Source organism: Pteropus alecto, unplaced genomic scaffold (genome assembly GCF_000325575.1).
Source record: "Pteropus alecto unplaced genomic scaffold, ASM32557v1 scaffold42, whole genome shotgun sequence".
Classification (NCBI taxonomy): domain Eukaryota; kingdom Metazoa; phylum Chordata; class Mammalia; order Chiroptera; family Pteropodidae; genus Pteropus; species Pteropus alecto.
The window spans coordinates 15,504,176-15,526,212 of record NW_006434825.1 but is presented as its reverse complement, the minus strand read 5'-3'; the positions used below and the strand labels follow the sequence as shown (position 1 = coordinate 15,526,212).

The 22,037-nt window shown below is 45.0% G+C and overlaps 2 protein-coding genes across 12 annotated transcripts in view; both read right to left on the bottom strand.

Annotated features, from left to right (window-relative positions):
* Nucleotides 1-4,980: 4,980 nt before the first annotated feature.
* On the bottom strand, nucleotides 4,981-14,149 carry LOC112478148 (transducin-like enhancer protein 7). The gene is made up of 12 exons (XM_025045255.1): nucleotides 14,114-14,149; nucleotides 13,372-13,481; nucleotides 12,840-12,984; nucleotides 8,037-8,242; nucleotides 7,892-7,914; nucleotides 6,959-7,158; nucleotides 6,619-6,860; nucleotides 6,521-6,526; nucleotides 6,289-6,430; nucleotides 6,007-6,160; nucleotides 5,367-5,440; nucleotides 4,981-5,085 (listed from the first exon to the last, which is right to left on the bottom strand). Exons 1-12 carry the CDS (start codon nucleotides 14,147-14,149, stop codon nucleotides 4,981-4,983), a joined length of 1,443 nt encoding a protein of 480 aa, XP_024901023.1.
* Nucleotides 14,150-15,828: 1,679 nt separating this feature from the next.
* The window catches only part of ZNF23 (zinc finger protein 23), a 19,379-nt gene continuing 13,170 nt past the window's right edge, over nucleotides 15,829-22,037 (bottom strand). For 9 of the 11 annotated variants that reach the window (XM_015587743.2, XM_025045303.1, XM_025045301.1 and 6 more), the window contains 3 exons: nucleotides 21,797-21,923; nucleotides 21,131-21,244; nucleotides 15,829-18,074 (listed from right to left, as the gene is read on the bottom strand). In XM_015587743.2, coding sequence (XP_015443229.1) covers nucleotides 16,273-18,074; nucleotides 21,131-21,244; nucleotides 21,797-21,923 — 2,043 coding nt within the window. In that variant the 3' untranslated portion in view covers nucleotides 15,829-16,272. Of the gene's footprint in view, nucleotides 18,075-21,130; nucleotides 21,245-21,796; nucleotides 21,974-22,037 lie in introns of all 11 variants that reach the window. The other 2 variants (XM_015587749.2, XM_015587748.2) reach the window with 2 other exon arrangements.

Here is a 22,037-nt window from a genome sequence, read left to right as displayed (position 1 = left end):
CTCTCTTTCCCCAGGTGAACCCATTCTGGTTGCCCTGCCCCTCCCTTCCATCCCCTCACCCCCACCCCCACCCTGGGGCTCAGGCCAGCTTCTCCAGGCCAGCTTCTCCAGGAACTGCACTGAATGACACCAGGTGCCCATCTCAGTCGCTCTGGATTCAGTGATCTGAACAACTATTGTCATCTCATTGGCTATTCGGATTGGAGAAGCAAGTGTCCTTTCTCTTTAGGGACTAAAGAGAATTCAGTCTCTTCATTTAACCAGTGAAGATTTTGTTCAGACTCTCAGTAAGCAATCCAATTAAAAGCAGCAAACCTTTTTTTTTTTTTCTTTTCTCTGAGTTCTCTCAGACCTTACCCATCTTGGGTATTTCCTTAGAATATCTTAAATAAAGTCATGGACCTGCTACTTAAAAGCAAGGAGGTCCAGAGAGAGATTCACCTAAGTTCACCTTGTGCGAAGCGGGGAGCCAGTGGGGCATGATGGGCCCTTGCTGGTACCTAGCACCAGGTCCTGGTCAACAAGGTGGTCCTGGGAGGGCTTCTTTAGATCCTGCAGACTACGCCAAGTAAATGCTGATGTAAGAAATGCCCAAACTTGTAGAGAATTTTTTTAGTTTATTTGAGCCAAACTGACAGGAAGCAGGATCTCAAATGCTCCCTGAACCTTTCAACTTTTGATTATTCAGCTTTCAATTACTTTGTGATTTAGTCTCTATTAGTTATTCTTAATTTCAAAAATAAGGAAATTTCTAGTTTTTATTCTACTATCCATTTCTATCTTAATTGCAATGTGGTCATAAAATATATCCTGTAAGAATTAAATCCTTTGGAATTTGTGGCTCAGAATATGGTCAAGTTTTGTAAACATGTTGTATATATGTAGTGGTGGTATGCAGTTCTAAGTTTCCTAATCATGTTATTCAACTTTTCTGTAGCCTTTTTTTAATCTTCTATATTCTTTTTTGTTTGTTTCAACTATTGATTACCAATAGATTTGTCTATTTTTGTCCATTTTTCTTCATAAAGTTTGAGACATTAATAAATGCATAAAATATAATAGAACGCTTGTATCTTCCTGGTGAATTAAACCCAAACATTTACGAAGTGTTCACCTTTCTCAAATACTACTTTCTGTTTTAGAGCATATGTGGTCTAATATCAGCTTGCTTTGATTTAGTGTGTACACGAAATATCTTATTTTCAGACTTCATATCATGTTTTAATGTTCCTTTTAAACAAGCACATTTGAGATTTTTTTAATCATCAGTCATATAATATTAACAGATTAATAATAATGCTTATTCTATTTACATTTAACATAATTACTGATGTATTTGTATTTAAATTTTAAATTTGGATATACTATTTTAACAAGATTTTTTTGTTTGTTATGCCTCTTTGTTGCTTTTCTTCCCTTTTCTTCCTTTCAATTGCTTTATTGTTATTATAATTTTATGTATATTAATAATATATTGATTCAAAATTAAACAATATATTAATATAAGAAAAATAAGATTATATTAATTATAAATATAATAAAAAATATTGTTATATATTCCAATATGTTCTATTAGTGTGGAAGTTACACACTTACTTAATATTCTTTTGTTAATTAACCTACAAATTACAACACTATTCCTTGACTTATCAAGACTACTATTAGTTGGGACTTTTACCTTCTTTCCAGAAAAAAAAATTTAGAATTCTTTTACTTTTTCACTCCCAATTATTAACCTCTCAATTTATATGCCTTTGTTTTTGATTCTCTTGGACATATATACCTGAGTAAAATTGCTGGGTCATATGGTATCTCTATGTTGAGCATTCGAAGAGCTACCAAACCATTTTCAGAGTGGCTGCACCATTTTACAATCCCATCAGCATCGTATAGGAGTTCCAATTTCTCCACATCCTCACCAACACTTGTTTTTGTCTTTTTCCTTCCAGCCATCCTAGCAAGTGAGTGATATCTCACCGTGGGTTTGACATACATTTCCCCAACAACGTTGAGCCTCCTTTTATGTGCTATTGGTCACTTGTATACCTTCTTTGGAGAAATGTCTATTCAACTCCTTTGCCCTTGTAAAAGTTGGTTTACTTGTTTTTTACTGTTGAGTTGTAAGAATTTTTTTATATTTTTTGGATATAAGTCCTTTACTAAAATATGGTTTGCACGTTTTCTCCCCTCTGTGGGTTGTCTGTTCACTTTCTTGATGGTCTCCTCTGAACTACCCATTTTTTAATTTTGATGAACGTTAGTGTTGAAGAACTAAATATTGCAAATAGAGTCGAAGTTCTCTTTTTATCCTTTTATGACCCTATTTCTTTACTTCCCTCCCCAGAGACTACCACTGTTCTGAATTTCATCTTTATAATTTATCCCTAGCTTTTTAAAATTATGTAAAATACAACATAAAATTTACCATCTTCACCATTTTTAAGTATACACTTCAATAGCATTAAGTACATACTGTGCAACCATCACCACCATCTCCAGAACATTTTTCATTTTGCAAAACTGAAACTCTGTACCCATTAAACACTAATCTTCCATTTCTCTCTCCCCTTGGCCCCTTGTAATTGCCATTCTACTGTCTGTCTCTATTAATAAGTAACTCATAATAAAAGTGGAATCACACAGTATTTGTCCTTGTGTGACTGGCATATGTCGCTTAGCATAATATCTTCGAGGTTGATCCGTGTTGCAGCCTGTGTCAGAACTTCCTTCCTTTTAATGGCTGACTGTAATATCCCAGTACATATACAGTAATGACTGTACTATCCCAGTACATATAAAGTCATGTACTGCTTAACAACAGGAAAATGGTCTGAGAAATGTACCCTTAGGTGATTCTGTCATCGTGCAAACATCATAGGATGGACTTACACAAACGTAGACGGCAGAGCCTACTACACACTTAGACTACATGGTATAGTCTATTGCTCCTAGGCTACAAGCCTGTACAGAATGCTACTGTACAAAACAACACAATATTAAATCCAGCACAAAAGACAATGGTGTAATCAAGACATGAAGTAAGAGATGTGAGGCTGCTGCCTGTGTAACGTGACATAGTGTTTTACAGCAAACTTTTTTTAATAAGTAGAAATACATTCTAAAATAACGATAAAAAGTATACTAAATACATAAACCAGTAACATAGTCATTTATTATTCAAGTGTTATGTACTGTACGTAATTGTATGTACTATACTTTTATATGATTGGCCACACAGCAGGTTCATTTACATTAGCATCACCATGAACACGTAAGGCTTTGTGCTATGGTGTTATGATGGCTACAATGTCACTAGGCAATAGGAATTTTTCAGCTCCATTTAATCTAATGGGACTGTCATTGTATGTGTGCTCCATCACTGAACAAAACATCACGATGCGGTCCATGATTATATTCACATAAAATGACATTTTGTTTACCCATTCATCCATCAGTGGACACATAAATTTGGGAGTCTATTCGTTGCTACAGTCCAATAGAATAGATCTACTGTTGGCCTCTACCCTCTGTATCATATTTCCACATGGATGCTAAGCACTTATATTGAGGCACACTGGTTGTGGCAGGGTAGGCAAACTATAGCCAGCAGAAGACCAAATCTGGCCAGTCTGTTTTTGTAAATAAAGTTTTATTGGAACATGGTCCCACTCATTTGTTTACATATTGTCTGTGGCTGCTTTCATGCTACAACAGCCGGGTTGAGTGAATGGGGCAAAGAAACATGTGGCAAAGCCTAAAATATTTACTACCTGGCCTTCTAAGTAAAAGTTTGCTGTTTCTAGGGCTATAGTAACAAATAGACTCCAAAATTTATACCAGCTCAAATGTAAGTTTATTTCTCCTCCATGTAACAGTCCAAAGTGGGAAGCTTTTCTCCACATTTGATTTGTGGGCACAGGATGCTTCCACCTCATGGTTCTGCAATCCTCTAGGGCTTTCATGTCATTCACCTTGTGCTGGTAGAAGAGGATAGACAGCCAGGAGGGGACTTCTTAAGCCTTGGCCCAGAAATAAGACACATCCTCTAATCATGATCTGTCAGCAAGAACTAGGTAACCAACAACGTTTCAATGCAAAGGATGGCACACTCGGTCCCTGGCTTTGTAGCCTTCTCCCAATGACAACGCTAGGCTGCAGACTTTAACTGTCTCAGCCACACCAACAATAAGTAAAAGGGAGGCAGGATGGAAAAAGACTAGAAAGCAAGTCCACCTGACTTGAATTCAGAAGCTGGGGCTTTGTCAGCCTGGAGAAAGCCAGACAAATATTACATCCTCACATCCTCAAACATGAGGAAACAGAGATAGGCAGCTCCTGACTGTCACAAAATGCCAAAGTGAAGGATCATGAAGTAGGAGCTAAAAGGAGCAAGCCTTCCCATGGGATAGGATTAGACCAGCTCATAAAGTCTCCATCTGGGTTGAGAGTTGCGCATTGTTGGTCTGCCAACTCTGACACAATCTGGAAGTTTGTACATGTACATGCATTTCTTCTTGAGCCTTCTTAAGATTCCAAAAATTCCCTGACCCCTGAAAAGAGTTATAAACAGAACAGTCTGGTCTAAAATTCCTTCCCCACACTGAAATTTGCTGAATGAAGTGGTGGTGGCATAAGCAATCCACCACAATGACTTCGTTAATGGAAAGAACGGACCATATATCCAGGCCATTTTGGTTTGTGCTTTTCTATTTTATTAATTATAAAGGCAAGTTTTCCCACCAAAACCCAGCAGTCAGTGGTAGAAAAATAACAAAGGAAAAATCCCTACACCATACAATAAAAACCTAGGAGTACAGGCTCGGTGTGAGTGTTGGGGGGAGGGGAACGGGATAGATGACCTGCAACGGAGGACAAGGCGGAGACGTGGGAGGCGTTGGAGGCTGTCCGGCACCCAAGGTCAGTCTCTCAGCACACTGGCCTTCTCCGGGTCTTCACCAGCAGGACCATGGCACGTGACTTTCAATACAAGAGCTGGTAAACCGTGGCACTGTTCTTGGAACCCGTGACCAGATACTGGTTGTCAGAGGACACATCGCAACACAGGATTTCTGTGGCCTCTTCTACCTAGAGGAAAAGAGAAGCCAAAAAAGGGACTGCATGCAGGGACAGAGGGGATGGTTCCATTAGGGCTCTTCATTTCAAAGCTTGGTTTGGGGACAGGTCTCAGGGCTTAAGGTGGAGCCTCTGAGTTTACAGGGCCTTGAGTCCTCACTCCCTCTGATCTAGTAAATGGCCCCGGATGCCATCTCAGAGTTCCTTTCCAGCACTATCTCTGGGACTGGACCAACTGGCATCTGGGGTTACGGCTCTGAGTGTCTGGGTTTTCATGTCCCTCCTTCCAGTACCTGAAACAACCTTTGTAGAGAAGGTGCAGCTAAGCAGTGTATCGACTCGTCCAGTGTGGTCACAAAATAGCTCCCTGTGAAGGAAAGACAGATGGAAGGGCCAGATACTGCATTGTAGTCCCAGCTTTGTTCCCAACTGGACTAGGGAAAAAGGGTTCTCTGCCTCGGTTTCCCCAACTATAAGAATCACTAGACACAACCTGAACCATTCCCTCATCTGCCCCCATCCTCCAGCCACACACAGGACCATGGTATCCTGAACAGAAGGACAATTGGCTGGGGCTTCATGCCTCTTCTGTCAGCATCTTCAGGCTGTTGTTCTGTCAAGGGAGTTCCCATTTCAGAGAGAGTCAGAAAAAGACAAGGGGTGAGCAGAGAGAGAAGACAGGAAAGGTGGCCAGGGCATCAGAGGGAGAAACACAGGTGGGGGTAAGGGAAGGCCGATGCAGAGGCAAGAGCAGTAGGAAAGTGGACACCTGGACCTCCACTTGGCCAGTGTTGGGGCTGGAGAAGGAGGAATTAAGAGTCTGAAATAAGGTTGGACCCAGATTCTCTGGGTGAGTAGACACCCTATAGTGGACAGGACACTGTCCACTATATAGACAGGACACTCCAAGGTGTCACCTGGCTTCTCACTCACCACAGGAGGCGAACTTGAGGTTGTGGTGGTGGATGTACTTGTGTATGACGGCCTTAAACTTCTCCTTCCGGTGGGTGTGGAGGATTATGACATCACTCGTTCTCAAGCCCACTAACATCCACTCTTCACTGGGGTCATGGGTGATGCTGAGGATCTGTTGGAAAGGAGGTTTGGAGTCAGCCCTTAAAGATGCCAACACATCCTTCGACCCCGTTCCTGCGGGTGCCTGCAGCTCCTAGCCACGGCAGACTACACGCAGCCCGGTGGTGGCCGACCAGGCACCTCATGGTGTAGATTGTGTTGCTGCAGCTTCTGGTAGCTTCTCAGGTCCCAGGAATATAGGCTGGTGTCTTCACCTCCGGTCCAGAACTTATTGCCCGCAATGTCTACACATCGGGACCCATATTCGGGGACTTCGTGCTTCCTGGTGGGAAAACAACTCAAGGCTCAGGCCCTGGTTGGACCCCTAGAAGGCCCTGGAAGGCCCCCAGTTATATTCTCCATACTGGCTCACCTAGTCCTGCCACACAGAGGGGAAAGGGAGGTCCAGAAAGGGACATGTGCCTTCTCAAAGCCCTTACCATCAGCCCTCCCCCCGCCCCTGGGTCACACCTGATCAAGATTTGGTTCTGCAAATCCCAAATCTCAACGAATCCTTTGAAACAAGCCAGGCAGATCTGGGCATTGGAGGAGATGGCCAGGGAGTAGCACATGGGGCCGGTTGAGGCCAGCTGTGCCCTGATGCGGGGTGTGGGTGCCAGGTCCCACAGAGTCAGAGTACGGGACAGACCCCCCGTGATCAGGCTCTGCTCGTCAGGAAACAGCTTGCAGGTGAGGACACAGTTCTGATGGTCCTGTAAAAACGGTTTACATTCTCATATCGCTTCCTCGAAGCACAGGCTCCGAGTCTTCTGACAGTCACGTCTGGGTTGCCCTTCACCTGCCCCTTCACCTGGAAGTTCAGCTGGGCCTGAGGGGCCTTGTTCCAGGCATGTAGAGCACTCTCGTCCCACACCTTGATGTAGCCGTGACCACATGTGTACACATGGTGAGTTGAGCTGCTGATGGCAACAGCATAGACTTTCTTGCCGTGGCGAAGTTTGCCAACCTTCCAGGACTCACGTGGGGTCCTCTGCCTCACCACCACTTCATCTGCAACAGGAGGCTGGGGACAGGAGACGGTGGGTAGCCATAAACGGGTTATAGCCCTGGCCTACCATCATCCATGGGGGATAGGCTGCCCGTCCTCTGGCTGTGTTCCTAACCATTCATCCAGCAGCTCCTCTATGACCCCCACGCAGAACTGTGTCATCTGGGCTCCCCAGACCATTGACATCCTTCCGCACTAGCCCAGGCGGTGCCCGGGTTTCCCTCCTTGATAAACACGGCCATGTTTTGAGACAATCCTGAGCGCCAGCGATGAGAGCAGAGCCTGGCTCAGAGTCCTTTAGGAAATAGCTCTGTGAGCTGAAGGCCATGCATATTGCTGGCAGCAGAAGCAGGGAGCCATAGGACACACACTACCCATGGGAAAGACAATTAGAGTATGGACACATGGCACCCCATCGCCTTCTTCCTAATAGCTTCTAATTTGGTGGGGGTCATGGGGAAGGGAAAGATCCCAAATTTAAAAACAAGAAGACACTTACAATTGCTCCGAGGAATGAACAGACTTCTTCACTGGGAGGAGGCGAAGGACAAGGCTGGCCTGCAGGGAAATATCAATCCCACCCGCTCACAGAGAGGGCATCCGGCAGCAACAGCACCGCAGCACTTGGGGAGAAGGCTGCTCTCTTGATACCAGGGCCTCATTCCTAGTCCCCCATCTGAGGCCCAGCCTTGGGCTACCATATTCCCTGCCCACATCGTCCTGACTGGAACTTACCGAACTCGGATCCTGGTAGGCCGCTATGACAAATGGAGAGGAGAGAGGAAGAGGACAGTATGAAATGGAGAGCTCCGTGCCAGGATCCCCTCTCCCCAGGTCAGCCTCGCCCCCCGCACCCCAGTCTTGTTCAAGCGAGACCTACCTGGGGCTGAACTCTGCTGCTTCTCCTGGTTCTGCCTCAGACAGCCAACTGGTCTGGGACTCAGATCTGTCCAGGGTCTGGAGGGCCCACTGCTGCGGGGTCAGAGGGCTCATAGCTGGATAAACCGGGCCACGCTGCAGGGCACCTGGGGGCCGCGGGGGCGTGCCATAGAACCCGTTCAGATGGGACTGCGCTTGAAGCTCATGCTGGGAGGAAATGCCAGGGCTTTCGAGCTCACTCCTCCCATCATCTGGTTCATCATAAATTCTGAGAATACTGAACGAGGCCTCTTCCTTCTCTCTACTCATGTTTTTAAATCGACGAAGTACCTGAGCCACCTGGTTCTAGGGTTTGAGAAATGGGCCAAACAGACCCCACGTTCCCAATTCGTCCTGATCCCCTGTAGCAAAACAAGAGAACAGATATAGATATGCAGATGTGCTGTTTGGGGTCTCCTTAGGATACCTCTCATGGTGAGAGGATTCAAAAGGTTGGCTGCCGACTAACTTTTTCATCCTAAGTGTTGGCAGCAATGGTGAAAACTTTTACACAGACATCTTGAGATGTAAACACGGGGCATTATGGTTTTCCTTCTGAACACACGGACTGCATTTCTGGTCCTATAAAATCCAACTCACCCTTTAATCTGGCGGTATATTTGTCAAATCCTCATCCCCATTGTAAATAAAATATATGGCAATAGGAAGCTACACTCACATCACAGGGCCTCTCTCCCCCTGGAGGGGACAGCATGGAAAAGCTCAGAAGAGGTCATGCCAACCAGACGTTCCATTTGGATGGGGTAAGGTCACAGAGTGATGGAGAGGTTGGTTGGTGGTGATAGCAATCTTTCCTACCCTATGGGAGATCGCTGAGAACTGAATGGAATCACGTGTGTAGATTACTCAGAATGAGTTAAGGCGAGTGGCAAACACACAGTAAATGGCACAGAGTGCATTTATTTGTGGACTGTCCCAGGGACCAGAGCTTAGAGAATTTGAGACGGACCAAGTGCCTTCGTTCAGGCAGCCCCAGAAGGCCCTGGGGAGACCCAGTGTGCCACTAACAGGGCATATCAGAAGCCTCAGGGACAAAACAACAGTGGGGCTGGGGAGGACACCTCCCAGTTGGAACCGATGCCTTGTTGGCTAGGCTCAAATGCGGGCTCTCAGACACCCTCTCTCCCCAAATGCTCCAGCATGCACCTTGGAGAACCCAGGCTGCCTGCCTTTGGGAAGACACAGTGGGCAATTGTATCTCAGCCTCCATCACTCTTGATGGAGCTGTTGCTATGTGTTTGGCCTTCAACCAAGCGCTTTACATAGCTGACCCCATTTTGTCCTCACAACTGTATGGGTCACATTTTACAGAGTTTTAAAACTGGGTAAGAAAATAGCTAGAAAGCACACAGAAGAGGTTCAAATGCTGCCTTGTCTGGCTCTAAACAGTCTCCTTTCCTGCCTCCCCAATGGAGGAAGGAAGGCAATATCCACCATAATTACAAAGCAGTTATCCTCTGACCTAGCACTTCCACTTTAAGGAATTTATCCTAAAGATGCACTTGGATGTATGCAAAAAAATAAAAAATAAAAAATACATGTACAAGCTGAAGCACTACTGCATCGTTTGTGATAGCAGATGGCTGGACAAACCCAATGGCCATAGGAGGGGACTGGTGAAATAAGTTATAGTATACACAACGTGGAATATTACACAACTGTTAAAAATAACAAGGACACTAAATCATGGATGTGGAAAATTCCAAGGTGTTAATGGGGGGGAGGAGTGAATTCAGAACAATGTGTATAATATGAAGCTTTTGTATAAAAGAATGGAAATGAGAACTTTTCTTTGCATATGTTTGTATGCACATAAGAAATTAGGAAGAGTGCTTGCCTTTGGGGATGGAAATTGGCACACTGGAAAGAAGGGGAGAAAGACTTGTCACTGTACAATGTGGGACAGTTTTTGCATGTTTGTGACTACTTTAACCTAAATTAAAAATTGTTAGAACTTGAGCTTTTTTTTCCTCAACCAAGTCCTTTCATTCTCATCTTCCCCCAAATGATAATTTGGGGTCCTCATGATTCGTAGTTACTTGTTTAGCTAATTTAACAAATTTTCCCTAACAGGCATTGGACTCCTTTAACTGAGACACAAAGGCAGTCTGGGCCCTGGTGAGGGTGACAGCACAAAGCACCCACATTCTCAGCCCCGTGTGATGAGGGCGGGCCAGCTGCCCAGGCCCCCAATTGGGTAAAGCTTTAAGGCAGTAAGGCCATTTAACTAGGATTTCATCCTAAGAATAAGACAAGGCTTCCTAAAAAGAGCAGAAGGAAGAGTCAATAGCACCAATCCCTCCTTTGCTCTATCCCCAGAGCTAGGAATACCAGACCCCTCCCCTTACCAGACAACTCTTTTCCCCCGGACTTCGGACTTTGACATAAAATGCTAGAGCTGGGGTCCACCCTACTAGCAAGATAAGAACTCACCAATCTCCATGACACGAAACTCACCTCTGAAGGCAGAAGGTCAAACCCTGGACATGAAAAGCCAGCAGAGCTGAGACCCAGCTAATGATGGGAATGGCCCTCCCCTACCTCTGGACCCTCCCTTCCACACCCAGGCACTGTCCCACTCCTGCAGTGCTGCTGTTTTTAAACTTCAGCAGAATTGCTAATCAGGGCCTGGGTCAGAACCTGGGTCAGGTGTCTGGGCCTTGAATGGCTTGTTTACTGGGCGTGGCTACAACCACAGCCAATGAAGAGCTTCTGCTGGGCTAGCATTTCTGATTAAGATTAACTGTTTTGTCCTTGGATGAGGGGAAAGACAGGGATCTCTGCCAGGTCAATTCATGGAAAGAGGCAAAATGGAGTGAGAAATTTTAGAGGGACAAGTCTTTGAATCGGGTTGGGGCTGTCCCACAAGAGCCATCATTTGCACAATGAGGGAGGGTTAAGTTGGACTGTACACAAGAACCATTTCAAATTTTCATCCCCGGGTGAATTCCTTTTGCTTGGGAAGGCTGGCTTTGAGCTGACACCAATATGGATGATTATGGGAGGGAGAAGGGGTCACTTTTCCTTTTCTCCTCCCTTTTCTGGCTTGAGCAGGCCTGACTCTGTGATCTCTGACCTCTCTTCACTGGTGTCTCTGAAAGTGAAGACCAGGAAAGCCTTTCTTTTCTGCGGCTGTTTCATCTGGTGGTTCTTAAATTTGGGCACTCATCAGAACTTCCTGGAAGGCTTGTAAAAACAGAGTGCTGGGCCAACCTCTAGAGATTCTGATTCTAGGGTAGAGCCCAAGACTGTATTTCTAACAAGGACCTATGTGATGCTGATGCCGCTACTGCTGGTCTGGGGACCCCATTTGAGAAGTACTGCCTTACCCCTCTGTCTGGTGGTCCCTTTCTGGCAGGAGGGGAAGGGATGGTGAAGCCAGATCCTCTCCTGCTCTGCTCCTCCCACCCCTATTCACCTCCTGCCACAGGCCCAGCCCTCCACCAAATGGCCTTTTCTGTTCTAGTGTCTTTCTCATTCATTGGCCTCGGGCAGTTTAGCTGGTGGTTTTCTTACCTTTGCTTCCCTAGGAGAAGAGCCAGCAAGCTGTAGGTGCCCTTGCCCAGACCCTGGCCAGCTCTAGCCAAAGTTGGTGGGGTGGGAGAACCCCAGTACTTGGTGGGCTAACACTAAGGCCAGAGTTTGCTTCACAGCCCGACCTCAAATAGCATCAGCCTCCGGATCTTTATTTGGAGGCTAGAGCGTCCTCTGGTGGGCAATTGGAGAGAAGCCCAGTTCTTACCACCTGTAAGGTGTTTGCGCTCATAGTCCTATACACTTGATGGCTGTGCTCACCGTACTGCTCCCCCATCCCCAACCCACCCAGCACTAGAGCCCCCTGGGAATTCACTTGAACGCGTGTGGTTGATGAAAATATATTAACCATATAAACACAGGCACAAAATACTTATCTTACTGATTCACTGACATCCACTCAACCGAACTTATTTACGAGCAAGGTCCTCCCTAGTCCCAAAAGCTGCTCCCCAGTGAGCTTGCGGCCCAGGGGAGAACCGGTAAACCAGCAGAAACAAGTAGAGGGGTGGGGCAGAGAGTGGGAAAGATTAGACGGATGTGAGAGCAGAGAGCTGGGGGAGGGCACGGAGCAGGCAATGCTGATCAAGGAGACTAGGGAGGCCAACAAAGGCGGGGTGAGCTCAGTGTGAAGAAAAGGAGTCCTCCGGGTAGAAGGGACACTGCATAGCGTGACCGGGCCCCTCCTCACTGTTCACCTGGTCCCTGTGCATCCTCTCTTTTCCTCCCGTCCTGTCAAGAGAACCTCCAACAACCATTCCTTACCATGTGCCCTTCCCAGGGGAGCATGGTGGCGGGTCCCATCTCCTCCATCTTGTATTGTTCTTATCCGCCTCACACCCGCGGCCCTGCTATGGAACGCTTGGATTCTGAATCCTGCATTCCGACTTCTGTCCTGGACCCACCTCCCACCTCCCAAGGGACCTTTAAGCAAAGCTCCCTGCTCTTCACTCGTGGGGCAGCGCTGGCAACTGGCCCGTCCTCACTGTCCTCCACAGCAGTCCGACTTTTGAGAGTTTACGATATGCATCTCTGAGTAAGATTTTATTAAGGGTTAAAAAGATTATGCTTCTTTTAAGAAGAGTTCGCAATGCGCTGGACTTACCGCTCTGAGAATCCTTCCAACTCTGGACTGCAGGGTGCGGAGTCCCGCCCCGGCCCAGCTCCGTGTGGTGAGGGTCCCCTGCAGGCCTCCCGGGTCTTTCCTCACCTTCGCCCTCAGCAGATCTACAAGAGACTTCCACCAAACGCTCAGTCCGGGCTGCCCCAGGACTCTGATCAAGGGGTACTCCTTCGCATGAGGGCAGGGAGTGGCGCCCCCCGGGGGCAGCCGGATCAGTGTTTTCCTCCTGCCGCTGCAGGGGAGCAAGCTGGGGTGGCCCCTGCCCTGCAGTAAGCGAACTGGCCACCAGAGGCAGCAGCAGGCCGAGGCTGGCTGCCAATGACTCCTAATGGCTTCTCCCCGCCCAAGTGCAGGTCTCAGAGTCCCGGACTCGCAGGCCCGACGTCCCTGTTCTTCCTCACACGGAGGCCGAAACAGTCCCAGAGCAAGAAGGCGCGCGCCCCAGGCCGGCGGAGGGGTGAAGGGTGGCCGCGGAAGGCCGCCCCGCGCTCCCCACACCGCGCGCCGGCAGCGCAGGGCGGGTGGGATCCGGAGCCTCGCGGCCACCCGCGCTGGGAGCACGTGGGCTCCGGTCTGTCCGGCCGGAGCCCGACAGCAGACACGCGGAAGTACGCCTTACCGTGGCGGGCTGAAGGGAAGCGGCGGGCAGCGGCGCCGCGCCGCCGTGCAGCGGAGGAGGGCTTCCTGGAGGCTGGGCTCGGGCTGAGCGTGGGTGGGATCTCGGTGGCCCTGAGGGGGTGGGGGCCACCCTTCAGGATCACAGGAGCCAACGGGGAGGGAAGAAGCGGGGCGGCAGCCTGCGCGCGGCACTGCTCGCGAGCAGTGTGAGGGGAAGCTGGAGCAGGAGGAAGGCTCGGGCCGCGGGCAGCCGGAGAGCAGGCGGAGAACCCAGAACTCCACAGAGTGGGCTCGGCCCCGGGACTTGAGCCCGGGGAGTCCTGGGAGCTGTGAGGTTTGCTGAGACCACGTGGTCTGTGGTGCATATGGCGCCTGAGAGCTGGGGAAGGGGCCAGGAAGGCCGAGGTTCGCCCATCTTAAGGTTCTCCAGCACTTGGCCTGTGGAAGGGGCCTGCCTTCTACAACGTTCAATTGAATTGAATGAACTGTGTAAGGGGAAGGGCGTTCTCAGTTCCTTGTTAGAAGATAGACAAATGGTGTTGAGGTCTGGGGCGAATGGGGACTTCAGGGGCTGAGCCCAGAAGCCTCTTCTCAGAACTTCGGGCCCCATCGCAAGGAGAAGAGGGCCGCCAGCCCAGGGGGAGCTGTGCTGCACTTCTTTTCCCCACCCCCTAAGATGACATTGAGCCCTGCCTCCACCCCCCATAAACCTTCCCAGACCCGCCCTGCTTTGGCCCTCTCACCAGGATCTGATCTGCGGGGTGCCCTGGGGCACCCATGTTTTCCTGTAAGCCTCGATTTCTCCTCCTAACCTGGACAAGGCCGGACCAGATGTCCTCTGAGGGCCCTTCTAGTGTGACAAGCTAGGGTGGAGGTGTTCTATGCTGTAGGGACAGAACACACTGACTCAGAATGAGGGAGAAACACTTGATTTCACCCTAGCTCTTCCTGGTCCATGGCTCCAGTTTAGAAATTAAGTGCTTTTGTGAGGGGATTGGGGTTTCCAGTACTACGGCTCCTTTTTGTCCCCATAGGCCTCCACTGGACCCAGGGAGCTGAGTGATGGGGCCACAGGACTTCATAGGGCTTTGCAGGCGTCTGCCTTCTCCTCGTGTACTTGGGATTTTGACAGAAGGACCTGTCCTTGAGAATGACAAACCTACAGAGAAAGAGAAATCCCTCATGAACCATCCAGGAGGAAAGGACCTTGAGTCCTGGGACAAACCTCCCCACCCCCACCCTGAGCGGACCAGGAGCCTGAGACTCAGAAAGGCCAAGGTCGCACAAAACATTGGTGGCAGATCTGGGACATCAGGTTCTCTCCTCAGTGACGATTAATCCTTCTAGAGCCCTGTCCTAGGTCTTAACATAGCAGAAACTGCCAGACCATGCTGGGTACCAGAACTGCAGGACTTCCTGTCCTCATCACCCCTGATTGCCACATCCAGAAAACAGCTAAAGGCTGTTCATGAATCAGGAGGGTTGGAGTGAGCTGTGGCCTTCTGACCTCTTCTCTGACTTGGTTAAGTGACATCAGCTACAGATTTACTGCGTAACCAGGGAGAGTGCCATCCACCTTTGGACCTCACTTTCTCTAAGTAAATGGTCCTGGACCCCATGGCCTGGGACATTTTGGGGTCTCAGTGCACATAGTCTGGAGCTTTCCAGAAGAGCAGGGCCAGAAGGTCAGAGGGAAGAAGGGCCTTGCTCTCTCTTCTGTTCTAGGGCTCCAGGGCCTGCCTCCACACATGCTTGACTCCCAGAAGCCTGGGGATGAGGGAGAGAAGGACTTATACAGTGGCATCTCGGGGACATTCTGCTGAAATCCTAGACCACGTCATTGGGTTTCTGACAGGAATGGTTCCTTTGAATTACTCAAGATGGCAATGCCAGCCAACATTGATAACTCAAGCTACAGAGAATACAGGGGAAGGTATGTCTGGGGTGGGGAGGTGGCCTCTGTCTCTATGTGTCTATGTGTATAGGAGTCTGTGTATGTCTATAGGATGGTCTGTGTGTACCTGTTGTGTCTGTGGGAGAGAAGTTTGGGGGCTTCCTGTGTGTGTGTGTCTGCTTTAATTTTCATTCCTTGGAGTACTACCAAAACTGAACGTCTTACTTTACATATTTTTTTTTTTTAGTATCTTTTAAACATTTTTTTAAAGCTGCATGCTAGTGTCATTAGCTGGGTATTGTTAGACCTTTTATCTTTCTCTTAATGGTAAGACTTCTTTGCATATTAGATATTACACTTTCATATCACAAGTTTTACAAAGGTATTTCCACTTTTTGTGCTTTATCTTTTAAGCTTACTTGGGATTACTTAAAACAAAACCATAAATACTTAATTTTGAAAAGAAGATTTATCAACATCTTTCCTTATGGTTGGTTTCTAGCTTTTATCTTATGCTTATAGATAGGTTTTCTCTATTTCATGAAAATAGTAAAAAAGAAAACATTTTACTTTTAAAGGAAATCTTTATTGTCTTTCTTCTCTACAAAAATGATGCATGCTTGTTGCCAAAAATGGAAGGGAAATAAATTAATTTAGATAGAGTGAATATCTTTAGTTGTTTTCCTACCCAAGAACGAGTTTCCTCTTCCTCCCCACGTATTTTTCTAGATCCTGCATAATAATTAAGTTTATTCCTAGAAAATCTACTTTTCTTAATGGTGTTGGGAATGGGATATTTTCTTTCATTATATTTTCAAATTGGCTGTTGACGTCAAACTTCATTTTTGAATGTTACTTTTTAATTGGTCATCATTCCTGATTTAAAATTGAATAAAATGAAAATCATTTGTTCCCATGTGAAGACTCTGCCATATTCATTTTTCTGAGTTTTCCATCAGGGTGAATCTGATTTTGTTCAGCATTAACCTTGAGCTTTCTACATCCTTCTCAGGATTTTCCTTCACTATGGACACTCTGATGCTGACTGAGTTGGAAGCTAAATCTGAAGGCTTTCCCGCACACATTACACACATATGGTTTCTTCCACGTATGGACAGTCTGATGTATAATACAGTCAGAACTATAGCTGAAGCCTTTGCCACACTCCCCACACCTGAAAGGTTTATCCCCAGTGTGGCTTCTCTGATGCCGAATTAAGTGGGCATTAACATGGAAGGCTTTTCCACACTCCTTACACTGAAAGGGTTTCTCTCCTGTATGAATTCTCTGATGTACAATATAGTCAGAACTACAGCCAAATGCTTTCTCACATTCCATACATTTGAAAGGTTTCTCCCCGGTGTGTATTCGCTGATGCCTAGTTAGTTTGGCATTGATACTGAAGGCTTTCCCACATTCCTTACATTGATAAGGCTTTTCTCCAGTATGGATTCGGTGATGATCGAGTAGGTTTCTTTTAGAAGTAAAGCATTTTGCACACTCATTACATTCAAAGGGTTTCTCCCCAGTGTGAATCCTCCGATGCTGCATTAGTTTTGCATTGACATTGAAGGCCTTTCCACACTCATTACACTCATAGGGCTTCTCCCCAGTATGGATTCTCAGATGCTGCCGAAGCTGGGAGTTACATCTGAAGGCTTTCCCACATTCATTACACACATAGGGCTTCTCACCCGTGTGGATTCTCTGGTGTTGGATTAACTTCCCTTTGACACTAAAGGCTTTTCCACATTCACTACATGCGTAAGGTTTCTCTCCGGTATGGATTCTCTGATGCTGAATGAGTTTTGTATTACTACTGAAGGCTTTCCCACACTCATTACATTGATAAGGCTTCTCTCCAGTGTGGATGCTCTGATGCTGCCTGAGCTGGGAGCTGCACCTGAAGCCTTTCCCACAATCATTACATTCATAAGGTTTCTCTCCAGTGTGAATCCTCTGGTGTTGAATTAATTTTGCATTAACATTGAAAGCTTTCCCACAGTCATTACACTCATAAGGTTTCTCCCCAGTGTGAACTCTCTGATGTGTGATATATGCAGAACTGCAGCTGAAGCCATTTCCACACTCCTTGCACTGATAGGGCTTCTCTCCTGTATGGATTTTTTGATGCCTGCTTAGACTCCCATTAACACTGAAAGCTTTCCCACACACCTTACACTGATAGGGTTTTTCCCCACTGTGTATTGTCTGATGTGTGATGTAATGGGAACTGTAGCTGAAGCTTTTCCCACACTCCACACATTTGAAGGGTTTCTCTCCACTATGAAGTCTTTGATGCCAGATTAATTTTGCATTAACACTAAAGGCTTTACCACATTCCTTACACTGATAGGGCTTCTCCCCATGGTAGCTATCTTGATGTTGATTAAGTTGAGTATTATACCTAAACGTTTCCATTAATTCTTCACATTCAGGTCTTTCCCTGGAATTACTTATTTCATGATGAATAAGTTTTGTGTCAAAGCTCAAGGCTTTCTTCAATCCTGTATACTCAGGAGGCTGCTCTCCAGTGGAGATGATGGTATGATACTGATTCCAATCTGGACTCTGACTGAAGAAACACTCCTCTATGGTGCTTGTGTTGTCTTTCACTGTTCCATCAATGACACTGTTTTCTTTCTTCATACTTCCTACTGAGTGGACTTCCCACTGTTCTTTTTCTAGAACACAGGCTTCTGAAAAGTCTGTTTCCTGGGAAAAGTCACCATGAAGTACAAATGATGAATTGTATTTTTCCTCATATGTTTCCTTTGTCGTATTATTCTCAGTCTGGATATCAATATCTACTATAAGAAATAAAACATAAAATGTCATGTAATAACCATGTTAGGAAAAAAAAAAAGAGAAAACTATTAGAAAGAATAAGGGATCACAGTAATCAAAGGGCTCTTTAAAATCACCAGACTAGGTCAAAAAATCTAAGGTTCATCCATAAGTGGAATTATATGTAGCTGGTAAGAAAATAAATCCATATATGCCAATAAGAAAAGATGCTCAAGATACACTGTTACATGGAAAAACAAGTTGAGAAATGATATGTACAATAGATTCTATTTGTGTAAAGGAAAATAAATAAGGGCTGACATATACATTTGTATATGCCTAGAAAACCTCTGGAAGAATGCACAAGAGAAAGCAAACTAGCACAGTAAGTTGGTAGATTTCTTCCCCGCACTTTATATACCTTCAGACTGTTTTGAGCATGTGCCAATGTTATAAGTTTTAAAGTAATGATTTTAAGAGATTGCCAGTCTCTACACCAATAACCAATAACATGAAGGCTAAAGGTGACAGCAGTGGAACAAAATTCTAGGTCTTATCCACCAAATGAGCATTCTTTCCATCACCATACTTTACTACACTCTGAGTTTTTTTCTCAGTTATCCTTATGTTGCTAAGTCCCTTGCTAATAAAAATGGAAATTGCTTAAGAAGGAAAAGGTACAGGATCCAACAACATGTGGCAACACTGGGGATGGCAAATGTTAGCAGCACCAGGAAGCAAAAAGGAAAGAATTTTGTTTCCTTCCTTAAAACTTAAACCCTAGGCTTTCCAAAATTTCTCCTCTCATCTTTTTCTCTACTTCAGAAAGGCTTTGTTTAGGCTCATTTGATCCCTTTGATCCAATCTCTTCCCACCTCTTCCAGAACACTGCTGCATTCTCCTTGCCTTTCCTTTTACCTCTTCCCTCAATCCTAAAATTGGTCATCCCCTAAAATTCTTTCTATAAACGGATTAAACTTTTATAATCCCTATAGTCCCAATAGAGCTACTGATCTCTGCATTTGTTCCCAAATTTTCAAAATTGGGCCAAAAATGCTACCTTTATTTTGATCTCTCATCTCTTTTCAACCAGATGTAATAGCCTCCTACCCCAGTACCTCATTATGATCACCCCCAAAAAACCCAAATGACCTGGTTCTCCCTAGCAAGCATTTTCTAAATACTGATATTTTTTCTAAATATTGATCTTTTCCTGATTATAAAAATAATACCCATCTATAGTATCAGAAACTTACACAAAAGAAAATTCAATTATGTGAAATACAATCACCGAACAATAACTACTGCTGATCTGAAGTATCTCTTCCCCAATCATTTTCCTTCCAATCATTTTTTCTCAAAACATTTTAAGAAATGAACTTTTTCTTCCTTCACATTAACAATGATTTTCCAATATCTTTAAATATCCTGTAAGAATATATTTTAAAATTGCTAAATAATGCTCTATCTTACAGAGGTACCTTAATTTTTCACGTTTTATTGAGAAATAATTGACATACATCACTGTATAAGTTTAAGGTGTACAATATGATGGTTTGATTTACGTATATATAGGTTCAACTAACATCCACCTTCTCGTATGTATACAATATTAAAAAAGGAAAAAAGGAAAAAAAATTCCCTTGTGATGAAAACTCTCAAGATTTATTCTCTTAATAACTTTACTATATATTGTACAGCAGTGTTAGGTATAGTTATCATGTACATTTCACCCCTAATACTTATTTATCTTATAACTGGAAGTTTGTACCTTTTGAGAGGTACCTTAATTTAACCATTCTATGTCAATAATTCACATTGCCAGTATTATAAAACATTATGACAAACTTTTGTGCACATGTATTGTCTATTATCTCTGATTACTTTATTAGGATATAGCCGTAAAAGGGACTTTCCCAGTTATCAAGTACAAGATTTTAAAAGGCTTTTGCTATGTACTGCTGAAGTACTTTCTAGAAAGACTAATGATTCATATTCACCTCTTGTTTTGCTGTACTCTTGCCAATACTTCCTATAATTTAATTGTTTTCAATATGATAGGTGAAACATCTCATTATTTTAATTTTTATTTCACTGGTTTCTACTGAGGGTGAACATTTTTAACAATGATTAAAATACATAATTCTTATGTGGATCAACAACTTACATTCTTTGCTAATTTTTTTACACTAGCTACCTTCCATTTACCAAATTCTGTGGTGTGGCAGATGTTATTGGTAATTTAACCAATATACATTTTTCCTTTCTTCCTTACTAGCGCATTCTCCATTTTTTATGAGGTAGCTATAAAAACTACAGCTAAAAACTCTCTTGCAGTGGAGATGGCTATTTGATACAGTGCTGTCACCTCCAAAAAAACAAAAATAATAAAAACTATATCATTGAGCACATTCTATAAACCAGGCACGTGATATATGTTATCTCATTTAATTTGTTAGCTCATTTAATCCTTAACCCGTAAGACTAGTAATATTATCTAGTTTTATTATTAATATTCCATTATCAGGGATGAAAACATCGACTCTTGGAGAACTAAATAACTGACCTGCTCAAAGTCACACAACTAGGAAGTAGCAGAGTCGGCAATGGACCTTAGAAAGTCTGCTTCAAAACCTGTAACTCTGGGCCTCATGGGAAATGGGAAGTCATCTGGCAGCTACTCTGCTCGAGCCAATTTTAACCACCAGGCTATTTTGCCTTTCTGTGTAAAAAGAATGTTAATTATGTATCCTCTGCATTAAATGGACAATGCTTAGAAAAACAGCAATAACGCCCGAAAATTACTTAATTCACTCATTCTTTTCTGCAAAAGGTAGAATTCCAAAGTTAGGATTTTAAAAAGTTAGAATGAGGCATTTCAAAAATGATGTTCTTGAAATTAGAAATAGACTGTGAAAATAGAAAAGTCTCTACTGTACCTATTTCTACAAATCATCAAAATTTATTTCACTCTGTACAGCTGGTCAAGAAATGTGGTATGCTTATATGTTGCTAAAGTCGACTTTATTTCTACAGAATTAAACTTTCCATCCTAATGGGCAATATGTGCCTCCCTTACCAGTCCGGAGGTCTGGGGGGCCTGTGCCTGTTCCAGCAGCCAGTGGAGATGGGCCCTCCAGCTCACTTCTTTCCTCCAGTTGTGAGATCACAGCAGGTTTGAGAAGTGGAAATCCTGTTTTGGGTAAAAAGAAATAGGAGAGAAAGATGAATAACCTCCCACAGGTGAGTTCCTAAGCCTATTCTCAGATTGTCTCAGCAATGAAGAAGAAAGGTAAGAACCCAACAGTGTCCGTGCATAAGGACTAGGAAGGGGGTACTTGAAAGGAGACCTCATGCAGAGCAAACAGAGATTCTGCCCAAAGGGATATCATTTTTTGATGCTGGCCTGAGATAGTCAGAGAACACTAACACCCTTGGAAAGACCTAAGATGCAGAAAGGGTGAGGAGGGGAACGGAAGTTACTTTTTCCACACTGTGGAAAAATACAGCCAGCCTCTACAAGGTGGATCAAGAGTACACACTAGCCCCAACGAAGTCTTATATTGGCTCAAAAAAGACGTGGGGTTTGCCCTTCCCAGACCTCTGGGTTTCAGGGATTAAGAATCTCATCCCCTGGTGTTCCCACTCAGTAAAGGATTACCGGAGACCCCACCTACAGAGGAAAGGAAAAGGAACCCAGGAAACCCCAATCAGCAGAGTCTGGGTCCCAGGGTGCAGGCCTTACCCAGTGAGGCCACATTCCCATAATTCTCCAGCATCACATCCCTGTACAGGGCCCTCTGTGCAGGGGACAGGCCATCCCATTCCGTCGGGGTGAAGTACACGGCCACGTCCTCGAAGGTCACCGACTTCTGAAACAACAGGTTCCTGCTGCCCTAGGGCCAATTCCATGGCTCAGGCCCTAAGTGAGGGGCAGAGGGCAGTATAAGGGCTTGGGGAGGGAGCGTGTGAAGAGCACAAAATTA

Excerpts from the sequence above, each read along its gene's own strand:
- LOC112478148 (XM_025045255.1), bottom strand. The coding sequence starts at position 14,149 with ATGGGTGCCCCAGGGCACCCCGCAGATCAGATCCTG. Across the intron at positions 13,482-14,113 it reads ACCCCGCAGATCAGATCCTG|GGCCACCGAGATCCCACCCA; the intron begins GTGAGAGGGCCA and ends CCACCCCCTCAG. Across the intron at positions 5,441-6,006 it reads CCTCAAGTTCGCCTCCTGTG|GGAGCTATTTTGTGACCACA; the intron begins GTGAGTGAGAAG and ends TTTCCTTCACAG.